At 45.8% G+C, this 12,909-nt stretch overlaps 1 protein-coding gene across 1 annotated transcript in view; it reads right to left on the bottom strand.

Annotated features, from left to right (window-relative positions):
- Positions 1–12,909, bottom strand: part of GRIN3A (glutamate receptor, ionotropic, N-methyl-D-aspartate 3A) — a 177,080-nt gene that overhangs the window by 89,411 nt on the left and 74,760 nt on the right. The window contains exons 3-4 of the mRNA XM_015423090.1: positions 8,735–9,339; positions 3,027–4,074 (exon numbers count right to left, since the gene is read on the bottom strand). Of these exons, the coding sequence (XP_015278576.1) occupies positions 3,027–4,074; positions 8,735–9,339 (1,653 nt within the window). The remainder of the gene's footprint in view (positions 1–3,026; positions 4,075–8,734; positions 9,340–12,909) is intronic.

Genomic DNA, 12,909 nt, shown 5'->3' with positions numbered 1-12,909 from the left:
CTCAGGTAGGTTAAGAGCAGGATCCAGCTCATGATCTGAATCAGGTCTATGCTTTATCAACATGTTCTCCCCACTTTTGATGGAGTTCAACTGACCCTTGCTGACTCAGTTAAAAGCTTTGGGTTATACTGGATTTAGCTTTATTACCGGAGAAGCAAGTTGATTGAACACATGAACACATGAAGTTGCCTTCTACTAAATCAGAACCTTGGTCCATCAAAGTCAGTATTGTCTACACAGATGGCAGCAGCTCTCCGGGGTTTCAGGCTGAGGTCTTTCACATCACCTCCTCCCTGATCCTTTTAACTGGAGATGCTGGGGATTGAACCTGGGACTTTTTGCATGCCAAGCAAGATGCTCTGCCAGTGAGCCATAGCAACAGTGGCAAAAAAAAAAATGCTTTCAACCAACTCAGCCTAGCCTATAAGATGGCCCTTACCTTGATATGGCTGACCTGGCCACCTGGATCCACACCACAGTAACGTTGATACTAGACTACTATAATGCACTGTACATTGGCCTCTCCTCAAAATCAACTGGGAAACTCCAACTCGTCCAGAATGCTGTGGCTCAACTATTAGCAGGTGCTAGACAGAGCATGTATATTACTCACGTTCTTCAGATACTCCATTGGCTGCCCATTAGTTACTGGGCTCAGTTTAAGGCATTGGCTATCACGTACAAAGCATTCTTGGTCTTGGCCCATCTTATTTGTGGGACCGCCTCTCTCCCGATTATCTACTACATCAACTTATTGTAGGTAGGATCCTATTATGTAAGTCTTGTACCACTTAATATGCCGTGTTAATACTTATGCCAGAGATGTTGAACTCATTGGTTATGAGGGCCGGATCTGACATCAATGTCACTTTGTCGGGCCGGGCCAGTGTGCCATAAAATGTAATGCCAGCTACTGGAGATACAAACTTTATAAAGGACAACAGCTGCTAAGCTCCAAGTTGGTGTGTCCTCACTGCAAGGCCCCATGGGCTGGGGTGTGTGTGTGTGCAGAGGAAAGCCTGCATGGATGGATTGGAGAACCAGTGCTGCAGCACTAGGCAGATGACCATGAGCTGTTTGAAGGGTGGGGACAAACCCCTTCTCCAGCCCGCTCCTTCAGCTAATGCTCTGAGCCTGGGCCCCAGGGTAAAAATGCAAAGTGGCTGGGTGTTGCGAGCTCCCCCCTGCCCCTGAGCCACCATGGGAGGGAACTGGGAAGACAACTTGAACTAACCCTCCCCACCTGTGGAAGCAGGGGGCAGTGGCTCAGGCACAAGGCCATGTGCATGGCGGGACCCAGGCCATGCAAAGCCCAATAAGCTGGAGATGTCCATGCAGCAGTGGCTGTCTCCAGCCAAGGCCACCAGGCGATCCATGGTAGGGCGATGCTGAGGAGTCAGTTCAGAGATAATTGGCAAGCCAAGTCACTCCCATGTGGCGGCAGCTGCCCCAGGCCAAAGGCCACCAGATTGTCTGATGGGGGACTGGGCACTGCACACACAAGGCCCCAGGCCACCCAGTGACCAGTATAGCCAGAGGTCATGGGCACTGCGCCCCCTCATGAGGCAGTAGCCACCTATGGCTGAAGGCATGGGGGAGGGAGGCCTGTCCACCAAGTTGCATGCTTAGTGGCAGGACTAGGCATCTGATATGTGGAAGAAACTGCTGAAGAACACCCCCCCCATGGGCCAAGGCACAGCTGCCTCATGGGGGCCTCAGCAGAGGATTCTCTCCCCCCCCGTGTGCAAACGCTGATCCCTGCGGCCATCCGGGACAGCATCCTCGGAGCTGCAGGCTGAGCGGGAAGGTGTGCAAACTCACCTTGGAACCCTGAGCCAGCATGGATATGGCTGCAGGGCTCCCAACTTACCAGTGACGCTGCCACTGAAGTGAAGGGGTTCTGTTTGACTGCTACAGATGAGGTTGTTCCATCAAATCAGATTTATTATTACGGTTCGTGACCAGCACAAGATCAGTGACAACAACGTACATGAATCTAATAAGTCTTAGGAAACACTCAATATTTAAAATTAGTGAATGGCTTGGTTGTTCCATCGTGTTGAAGCCACAGTCAGAGTGGCTCCGCCCACTCCCCCTGAGCAGCCTCCTGTTCCCTTCATTGCACCAGTCGCTTGGAGGCCAGATAAGAGCCCTGGATGAGCTGGTTCCAGGCTCCGGGCCTTGTTTGACATTCCTGATTTATGCTATGCTTCGCTCTTTCTGGTGTTCCAGACTTCTAAAATCCTAATGCATTGAATGTCCCATTTTGTTGATTATACTGACTCATTTTGTGCAATCTGCCTTGAGTCCCTGTTAGAAAGGTGGACTATAAGCAAACAAACAAATAAATAAAAATGTCATTACTCAGTTACTAAAAACCACTCCACTGACATAGGATTTGAGTTGAAGAATAGGCATGTCATTTACCTGATTACATAGGGCAAACTCCTGGCAATGCATCTCATTCCCCCCTGCACCCACTGGAGCAGCAGGGTAAAAATGGTAGTAGATGTCAGCATGTTGAGCAACTCTGTAGGAACTTCCCGAATCTGTATGGTCTTGGGAAATTCCTAGAGTGCTGCTTGATGCTGCTATATTTCCACCCCATACCCTGCCCTCAAAACCTTCCAGGTGGTGGTGCCAGGCATGTCCCTGGCAACCCTAATAATGAATGATGGGAAAGTTCCATCTGCAAGGATCCATCTTTGATGGTTCATTCACATGCTCCACCAGTTTATTTTTGCTGTGGCCGCCAAGTGATGAATGTGCGAACCAGACTTCTTAAGCTCCTGAAATGACTAACTATGAAATGTGATCATTTATGAATTCTTTTACTGATAAAGGGAGTACATTGAATCATTTATTATATCTCATATTTTTATCCTGGTCTTTCTTACACAATGCTCAGAGCAGTGTATACAGTTCTCTGCTCCCTCATTACACAAAACACTTTAGATCACTCTAATCTGGTAACAGAAAGTTTGAAGAAGTTAAATACATCAATACGCAAGAAAAGCATTCCTTACCTTAGGGTCATGTATTCCAGAGAGCTCTTCATAGATTTTCTCTCCCACCATGACAGCAGCCAGATTAGCAGTGTATGTTGATAGACAAAATAAACAAAATATGGCCCAGAGGTTCATTAAGAACCTTCCAGTCCAGCACTTGGGGGGTTTGATGGCAGCTGTTCTACCAAACAAGATGGCATAACAGACGTTCAAGGCAGAGGAGAAAGAGAACACTTTGTTCCTGTTCCTTCCCTTTGGGGTCATCCCAAAAGGGCTTTTCCATTCATATAGGGTGAGGAAGATGGCGGTGATGTGGAGAGCCACAAATATTCCCAGCCACATGGTCCAGTGGAGTGGCCACATAAAGGCTCCAATAGGAGCCGCCGTGTCTTTGGTTCTCACCAGGATGCCCAAGCTGGTGGAAAAAAATGGGCTGGTGAAATCAATCACTTGGCTACGAGCGGTGTTGATGCTGAATGATGTCACAGCCATGTGAGCGGTCCCAGCCAAGAGGTCCCCCACAAGCCCCGTCCACTGGCCATTTTTCCAGGCCCCGTATTTCCCATCCCCAACAATGTAGAGGTCGAAATCAAAGTTCATATCTTCAGCCAACTTTTCCAATAGATCTATACAATAGCCATAGCAGCACTTTTTTAATTCGGTGGGCACTGTGCCATTGCCTCCTTGGAGGCTTTCAAAGAGAGCATCCAGCACTGCTGAATTATTGGTTAAGGGATCCAAGCAGAGCTGCCCGGCTGGGCATAATCCTTCATCATCCACATTCCTTGTGAACACAAAGGGGTGTTCAATGAGGGTCACTACTCTCAGGTGTAGCCTGGTAGGATGTTGGTTGTGACTCTTGTGCCTCTGGGCCTGTTCTGGCCAGATCCCGTAGTCCATGATGATCCTGCCTTCTTGCCAGCTCCCCAAACGAGTCCACATAGGATTCCCAACAGGATCATGCTGCAGATTCCAAATGAAGAAGTTGTTTTCGGAACTGATGATGGAGGAGCCTTTTACTTTAATGTGGCCACTAAGCCCATAAAAGGTGGTGTTGGCTAAAAACCTGTAGGGCAAAAGAAAGATGTTAAGACCATTCAGCTTAGGTAGTGAATTTCTCAAAATTGCTTTAGATAGGTGATTGCTGTGCCCTTCCATTGCTATGTCCTGCCTTCAAAAAAGGCTAGGGTTGCCATGTGCCTGCTAGGATTGGGAGATCTCCTGAAACCAGTGGGCCCTGCCAGCAGCCAGTGGGAGAAAGAAATTTAAACAACAACAACAAAAAAGCATTGTCACCAGCAACAACATGACATCAGTTCTGGAAAAACCTAGAAGAGATATTGTGTCTCTCTTGGAAAAGCCATGGAATTTTTGGCAATTTCTAGAGAACCATGGCAGCAGGGTTTTCCTTGGAATGCTGTCATGCCATCACTGATGGCCACCTCCCCCCTGCACGACCCGGTTTCCTGCACGGCAACCCTAAAAAAGGCCCGCTCAACTTCTTCCATGGGATGAAGATCCTATTCCCACGGTGTGTATGCCCTTATCACCTGTCTTTCCCCATTTAAAATGCATACATTACCCCCTCCAATCCAAATTTCCCCCTCCAGTATTCTGTAAGCTGTCAGAGGTCTGAAAAGGCCAATTTTGCTATTTCCCTCTGTTCCCCTCTTCATTTTACTCTCAACTGTTTCCATCATTCTTGGGACAATAGACATACACAGTACTAGTCATGGTGTTTTGGGAGAGTGCTGTTTCTTAAACGACAAGAATTACAAACAAATATTATTTACATATATATATATATATAGATCTCATATACACAGAACGTCCTATAGGTTTGCCAGGTCCCTCCTGGGAACTGGCGAGGGATGGGGGGACTTATGAGGAGAAAGAGAAAGGCCTAGACCTCATTGCCACAAGAAGTGATGTCATCATGCCAGCGACGCCCAGGAGATGCTCTAGTATTTGGGCAAAAACTCTATGGTATAACTGGCTTCTACCATAGAGTTTTTGCCCAAACACCCGAGCTTTGCCCAGATGTCACTGATGTGATGCTGTTACTCCCTGCACAACACCAGCCACCAGGCCTAAACCTTCTACTTTCTCCTGGTAATCCACCCTACTGGCCACCTGATTGGCGGTGGGGGATCCTTGCCCCCACCAGGGGGTCTGGCAATCCTGTATTTGCAGATGGTCCTATTTGAACTTCATGAACTTCAACATTACATTTTTGGGCACTGTCCCAGCCTCAAACAAGCACTTGAGTCGCTTCACCAAATCTCTCCTTTAATAGACTCGGCCAGTCCGGCCACATTATTCATTGCTTTTGTAATCTCATGGCTGGACTACTGTAACATGCTCTGTATTGAGCAGCCCTTGAAGACAACCCAGAAGCTACAACAGCTTCAAAATGCAGCAGCCCAGGAATACTCAGAGGCTGATCATATCTCTGTTATTTAAAAACAGCTAAATTTGCTGCCAGTTTGTTTCCAAGCTCAGTTCAAATGCTGGTTGTGACCTTTAAAGTCTTCATGACCTAGGACCCAAATGTCTGAAGGACCATGCTTCCCATATGTCCCATAGGCCAACAACAGTCTTTAGTTTGTCACATACTGGCTGGGCCCTCAGCTTAGGGCTGTCCACTTGGAATTTAGCAGAGCCTATTCCTTTTTCAACATGGCTCCCAGAGTCCCACCTTGTGGAACAGGCTCCTTGACAAGATGGGGAACACAATCTTGAGGTTTTTTGGAAGCACTGTAAGTCCATTTTATTTGTCAGGGCTTTTAAGGTGGTTTAAGCTGTAGGCATTTTCTGGGGGATGGGAAGTAAATGGTTTTTCACCATATTAATTAGAGCCGATTCTACCCCTATTTTACTATTCCACTGAATACAGTTTGAAATCTTCCTCCCGCCTGAAGAGTCTTCCTCAAACTTAAGTAGCTCGTCCTAGGTATGCATAGAAGGAGTGTAGTATGTTGTCCTCACAAGAATTATTTTTTGGGCGGGATGGTCCCCCGCATATAGATATCAGAGCACTGGTACATCTATTTAACCCAGAAAAGCCCTAGGAGTCAAGTTTCCCTGGTAGATTAATTAAATTGTTCCATATTCATTAGTTGGATGACTTGATCATTTTGTTTTTTTTATCTCACTAAGTCTAGAACAAAGCAGGAAAATGAGAATGGGCAGCAAGTCAAAACCACACCGTGCTTTAATTACCTAAGGAGCAGAGTTAAAATGCCATAATTTACAGACAAGATGGGCCTTTCAAAGCCTAATGCCTTTCCCCTCCTGTAACAAGGGCGATCACAAGATTAGGAATTAACTCAGCAGAAATGTGGTTGTCACAAAGGCCTCCCGTGTAAGTGCTCCGTGGCGGAAGCACAGCCCCAAATCTAAAAGAGAGCCATTCGTGCTTTGCGGTTCAGAGAGCCCAATTCTGATTGCTGCTACAAATCCTGTGAGCCCAACGTTTAATCCTCAGAAGGCTTTTTTAAATGTTGTAGTAAAGGATGCAGAAGAATGTGCAAAGAGTCTGGCAGAGTCCACATAGTCCTGTATCCTGTTTCCCCAGAGTCCACATAGTGCTCTCTCCTGTTCCCCCAATATTCCTGTTTCCATAGCAGCTAACCAGATGCCTTCAGGAGCCCCACAAGCAGAGAATAGCCTCTCTCTGCTGCTGCCCCCCCAGCACTAGTCTTCAGTGGCATCTAAATGTGTCACTTCCCTTTAGCTGCTGTACATAATGGCCACTGATGTCTCCTCTGTGAATTTTTCTAAATCTCTTTCAAAGCCATCTAACCTAGTGGCCACCGGTGTTCCCTCTAAGCTGAGTGAGTGTGAGCTAGCTCACAGGTTTTTAGCCTCTGGCTCACACATTTTTGTCTTAGCTCAGGAAGGTCGGCTCCAGGGCAAACTAATTTATGCAGCAGCCAAATGACTCACTCACCACTTTAATGCCAGTAGCTCACAAAGGAGAATTTTTGCTCACAAGACCCCACAGCTTAGAGGGAGTATTGATGGCCACTACTGTATCTTTTGGCAGTGAATTCCATAAATCTTTCGTCTGTCCTGCACCGATCTTTCTCTGTGACGTTAATTTGTTTTTACAGCAGTGGCTGGCACAGCTGATTTATTGACAGCATTTATGTCTGTTCTTTCTTCCACCATCAGTTACACCTATAGAGTTCCTTGGTGTTTTCCCATCCAGGAACTGACCAGACACAGATTATCTTAACTACTTCAAAGATGCTGTATCACATAACTTCAGACTCTGGGACCTTAAGTGCAATCTTATGGGAACAATCCTTAGTAGTAGTAGAAGAAGAAGAGATTGAATTTATACCCCGCCCTTCACTACCCAAGGGAGTCTCAGAGCGGCTTACAATCTTCTTTCCATTCCCCTCCCCACAACAGACACCCTCTGAGGTAGGTGGGGCCGAGAGAGCTCTTTCATGAACTTCCCTTTCAAGGACAGCTCTTGTTAGAACTATGGCTTGCCCAAGGTCATCCAGCAGGTGCAAGTAGAGGAGTGGGGAATCAAACCCGGTTCTCCCAGATTAGAGTCCACACACTTAACCACTACACCAAACTACCACCACCACCACCACCACCACCACCACCACTACCACTACTACTACTAATACTACTACTACTACTACTACTACTACTACTACTACTACTACTACTACTACTACTACTACTACTACTACTACTACTACTACTACTACTACTACTACTACTACTACTACTACTACTACTACTACTACTACTACTACTACTACTACTACTACTACTACTACTACTACTACTACTACTACTACTACTACTACTACTACTACTACTACTACTACTACTACTACTACTACTACTACTACTACTACTACTACTACTACTACTACTACTACTACTACTACTACTACTACTACTACTACTACTACTACTACTACTACTACTACTACTACTACTACTACTACTACTACTACTACTACTACTACTACTACTACTACTACTACTACTACTACTACTACTACTACTACTACTACTACTACTACTACTACTACTACTACTACTACTACTACTACTACTACTACTACTACTACTACTACTACTACTACTACTACTACTACTACTACTACTACTACTACTACTACTACTACTACTACTACTACTACTACTACTACTACTACTACTACTACTACTACTAATACAGTGCTGCCAAGTCATAACTGACTTATGGAGACCCCTCATGGAGTTTTGAAGGCAAAAGATATTCAGAGGTGGTTTACAATTCCCTTCCTGTTCATTGGTGGTCTTCCACCCAAGTACTAACCATGGCTGACCCTACTTAACTTCTCAAATCTGACAAACTCAAGCTAGTCGGGGCTATTTAGGATGTTCACTAGCTGTATAGATCAAGATGGGTAGCCATTTTAGTCTGTCTGTAGCAGCAGAAAAGAGTAAGAGTCCAGTAGCACCTTAAAGACTAACAAAATTCTTCTTCTTGATCTGAAGAAGTGAGCAGTGACTCTCTGTACAGCAAAAACTCTCTGTTCTGTGCATGCACATGCATGAGTGTGCACGTGTGAGTGAGAGAGAGAGACCTGGGTCTCAAGAAGACCTGCATCTCCAGCAAAGGTCTAATTTGGTCATTCAAACATTGCTTCAATATTAGACTCATGTGCTTTATGTTTACAAGGAAATTAATTGAGAGAGGATCTTACTTTGATAAATACTGTCCTGAAGTGAGATTTTTTTCTTCAACATTCAAGCAATTAGTGGTGCTTGGAATAAGGGCCAGTTCTGGTTCGATCATTGTAGCAGAAGCAACAGCTCTAGCTACCAGCTCCATTGCATCCTGTACATAGTCTTCAAAAAAAGACTGTGATGTTTTCCCATGAGCGATGAGACCCAATGGCAAACCTTCTGTTCTCAGCTCTTCCACATTATGTGAATCCCCAAGAATCCAGTGAAGTTCAGGAGGCATCACCCCAAACTGGGTAGTTGTCTCAAAAATCTGTCTTGTGCTTTCCATGTCACAGCCAAACATGACCACTGTTGATGTTGTGTCTTTAATGTTCTCCAGATGAACTTGCAAGTAGGTCAAGAGGTCACTGGTTGATGTGAGGTTTCCTGTGATGTTTATAATGGATCCCAAATGGAATTTGGAGCTTTGCTGTGTGAGGAAGAGAAAGTCGGTGATGTTCCACTCTTCCTGGCAGACCATCAAGCTGAAATTATACCAGTTGTTCAAGGCCAAGATTGAGAAAGTGACATCTGCGTCAAAGCTTAATGAGCTCTCTAAACTCAACTGTAGGTGAAGAGGATTCTGTAAGATAAGAAAGATAATAGTTCAAATGATTTGAATGCAAAGATAAAACATTTCTTGGCCTTTCCCCCCTTTGCACCCTGATCTGCCAGCTCTAAAAAATAGCCCATAGTGGTAGAATCCTAACGATCTAACTCGTCAATCTAACTCATCTTAATATTTTTTAACATTTATGGGGCCTCTACTACACATACAATTCATATCTACAAGCAAAGATTCATATTCCTGGTGTCTACTATAGAGAATATAAGAGCTCCCATGCTAGGTCAGACCAATGGCCCATCTAGTCCAGCATCCCATAGCCAACCAGACACCCTGGAAGACCTACAAGTTAAGCAAGTAGGTCAAAGCCCCCGTTACATGACATGCCACCCCAATATTCCATAACCCAACACTTCTTACTACATTTGGCTTGGCTTTCTTTGTTTTAGATTGTTCGCTTCTACTGGAAGGTCAGCTATACAACATGGGCTATGACAGAGCTGCCCACTGGTCAGGGGATCTGAGGCTGTTTATGCAGCAAATCTCAGCTTTCTAGGCACTCTGGAAGTACTGTAACCATATACAGGTAACTCTTCATTTCACCCATGCTGAGGGAGAACTAAAAAAAGGTCTTGCAATACTTTTCAGAGAGACGTGAATTATATAGGCGCCAAATTCCCAGGTTTCTAGGTGGTGTGGAAGCTACCTAACAATTTTGCATAACACATTGACCATAGAATCTGAGACTTAGAGAGGACCAGTTGGCTACCCAGTGCAAGGCAAGACCATCTCTGCACTGTCCCAGATTCCAAGATGTGCCATCGAGGTTAGTAGTAAGGCATGTACTTATGTCTATTTTCCTGTGATCTCTTTTTGAAATCAGAACCCAGTATACTTTTTGTATAAAGCAGAGGTTCTCAACCATTCGTATCTTACATCCCAACCAATCCATCTGTTAGATCGGTTCTGATTGGTCGCTGTTGTGGAGCGACCAATAGCAAGTTGGCTCGGTGGAGCCTTCCTCTGGCTCGAGCTTATCATGGAGAGTCAATGCGGCGATTCATGTAAGCCTTTTCGAATACACCATACCATCTATCAAACATCAAAGTCCCAGTGTGATAGAAAAAAAGCCCACTTTTTCTGGCAAGGACATTTTCATTTTTACAGGCATTCTGTTATCCCTACTACCATGACAAAAGGTCACAAAGGGATAATCCATGACAGGAAAAATTGGCGGGAGACAGCACATCACACTTGTAAGTGGGCATGGGAAGAAGAACTATTATGAAAACTCTGTGTGCCACCTAGACTACTTCTGCGTCCCACCAGTTGAGAGACACTGTTATAAAGCAATATCAGGGACCTAGTTTACAAGGAGACCATTTGTAGTATCTTAATCCGTGCCTGCACAAAAGAGGCAGTTCCCCCAACAGGCTTGCAATGAGTCTGTGATATAATTTCTGAGAGTGGGATTAGAGAACTGCGGTCCAGGATATTCAATCTCTCTGTCTCAGTCTCCGTCAGTCTGTCTGTCGTGGGTCAGCCGGGCACAGTTAACCCTGAAGGGGCGGAGGACTTTTTAGAAGAAGAATGGGCATGTGGAGAAAGTCCCAGCCCACAGCCGGTTACAGACAGCCTGCAGGAGGAAGCTACTTCTGCCCTGCCAACCAACAATTCACAGAGTGACACCAGTATCCCAGCTGTACGGCCCCATAGCTCAGTATAAGGGAGCATCCCACCATCCTCCTCGCCTCCCCCCATCTCCAGAACCGTTGGGGTGCAGATAAAGGAGGGCTCAACACGAGATGCAGGAAAGATGGCAGAGTGCATGATTAGCAGTCCAGCAACATCTGGATCCAGACAGTGAGGATGGGTGTGCGCGCACCTGCACGATAGAATTCAGCCGTGAGATGAGTGTCTCTGTTATAAAGGGCGGAGAAAGGGAGAGACTGGCTGTGGAAGCAAACCATCACTTGACTCCTGACCTTGCTGCTGCCCCTGCCCCTGACGTGTGACCTTTGGACCATGTTTTGGACTACGACTTCTGGATTCGCCCATTAATCTGGTGCTGCCGCCAAATTACCTACACCGTGTTAGACTTGGGAGCTAGACTCTGTGCCACTTGTGCCCAGGCCTCATCTCGCTTGCTGTCCAGCTCAGCTGACTTGCCAGTTTGGTGTAGTGGTTAAGTGTGCGGACTCTAATCTGGGAGAAACAGGTTTGACTCCCCACTCCTCCACTTGCACCTGCTGATGTGACCTTGGGTCAGTCACAAGCTCTGGCACAGCTGTCCTTGAAAAAGAGCAGTTTGTGTCAGAGTTCTCTCAGCCCCACCCACCTCAAAGGGTGTCTGTTGTGGGGAGGGGAAGGGAAAGGAGTTTGTAAGCCACTCTGAGACTCCAAGTGAAGGGCGGGGTATAAATCCAATCTCTTCTCTCCTTCTTCTTCTCCTTCTCCTTCTCCTTCTCCTTCTTCTTCTTTGCCTAGGATGTTTGACACTCTCACCCTTTCTCTCTGTTTCATACACAGTGGCTTGTCTTTTCTTTTTTAGTATTTGAGTACACTTTATATTGTTGGCGTAAGCAATGTCTGGTGTACAACAAGAAGAGATAAAGACCTTGCTGGGGGTGGCATGAGGAAAAGCCAGTTAGATAGGATAGTGAGGTCAGCACCTTCTTTCCAGATAAGTCTCTCATTCCTCATCTTTCTCCAGATTGCTACCCTGAGGGCAATATCCTGCTTCTTCTTGGAAGTTCCTCAACTCCCCATCTCTCTCTCTCAGCTAGTGATAGAGCTAGAGATATGTCTCTATCTCTAATCTTCTTGATCAAGTATGTCAGTCCCTGAATAAAGCTTCTGCTACACTTTGATCAGTTTTTGCACCTCACATTAATCACTCAGCCAACCTATATCAGCAGGATCATGCTAATTACAAGAGAACCATCAATAAGTATCTTTTAATATCAACCATTTATTTAACATAGGAGTAATAAAACATTTTAAACATTATTTTAATGATAGACTTAATAACACGTGCTTATAATCATGAGCTGCGGTGGCTCAAGTGGTTAAGACACTGAACTGCAGGCTGTGGAAGGTCGGTAGTTCAGCAGTTCGAGACCCGGGTGCCGCATGATGGAGTGAGCTCCCGTCTCTAGTTCCAGCTCCTGCCAACCTAGCAGTTCGAAAGCAAGAAATTGCAAGTAGATAAATAGGTACCACTTCGGTGGGAAGGTAACAGTGTTCCGTGCGCCTTGGTGTTTAGTCATGCCGGCCACATGACCACGGAAACGTCTTTGGACAGCGCTGGCTCTTCAGCTTTGAAGCAGAGATGAGCACCGCAACCCTGGAGTCGGACTCGACTGGCTTTCGAGCAAGGGAACCTTAACCTTTACATAATTATGACATCCCTGGAGGAGATCTACAACTCCTCCAACCTTCAAAGTGGTCCTGGCGCGTTCTCCAGTGGTATCTGTGTACTCAGCACAGTGTTGACATGCGTGCGTACAGGGACAATGCATATTGATGGGGGAACAGAAGTAAGCATGCTGACTTCACCCCTGCTCATGATCACATGCCCTGGCCTTA

The sequence above is a fragment of the Gekko japonicus genome, unplaced genomic scaffold, assembly GCF_001447785.1.
Source record: "Gekko japonicus isolate JY-2015 unplaced genomic scaffold, Gekko_japonicus_V1.1 scaffold389, whole genome shotgun sequence".
Lineage (NCBI taxonomy): Eukaryota > Metazoa > Chordata > Lepidosauria > Squamata > Gekkonidae > Gekko > Gekko japonicus.
The sequence above is the reverse complement of the archived record's forward strand: the minus strand, read 5'-3'. Positions and strand labels throughout refer to the sequence as shown.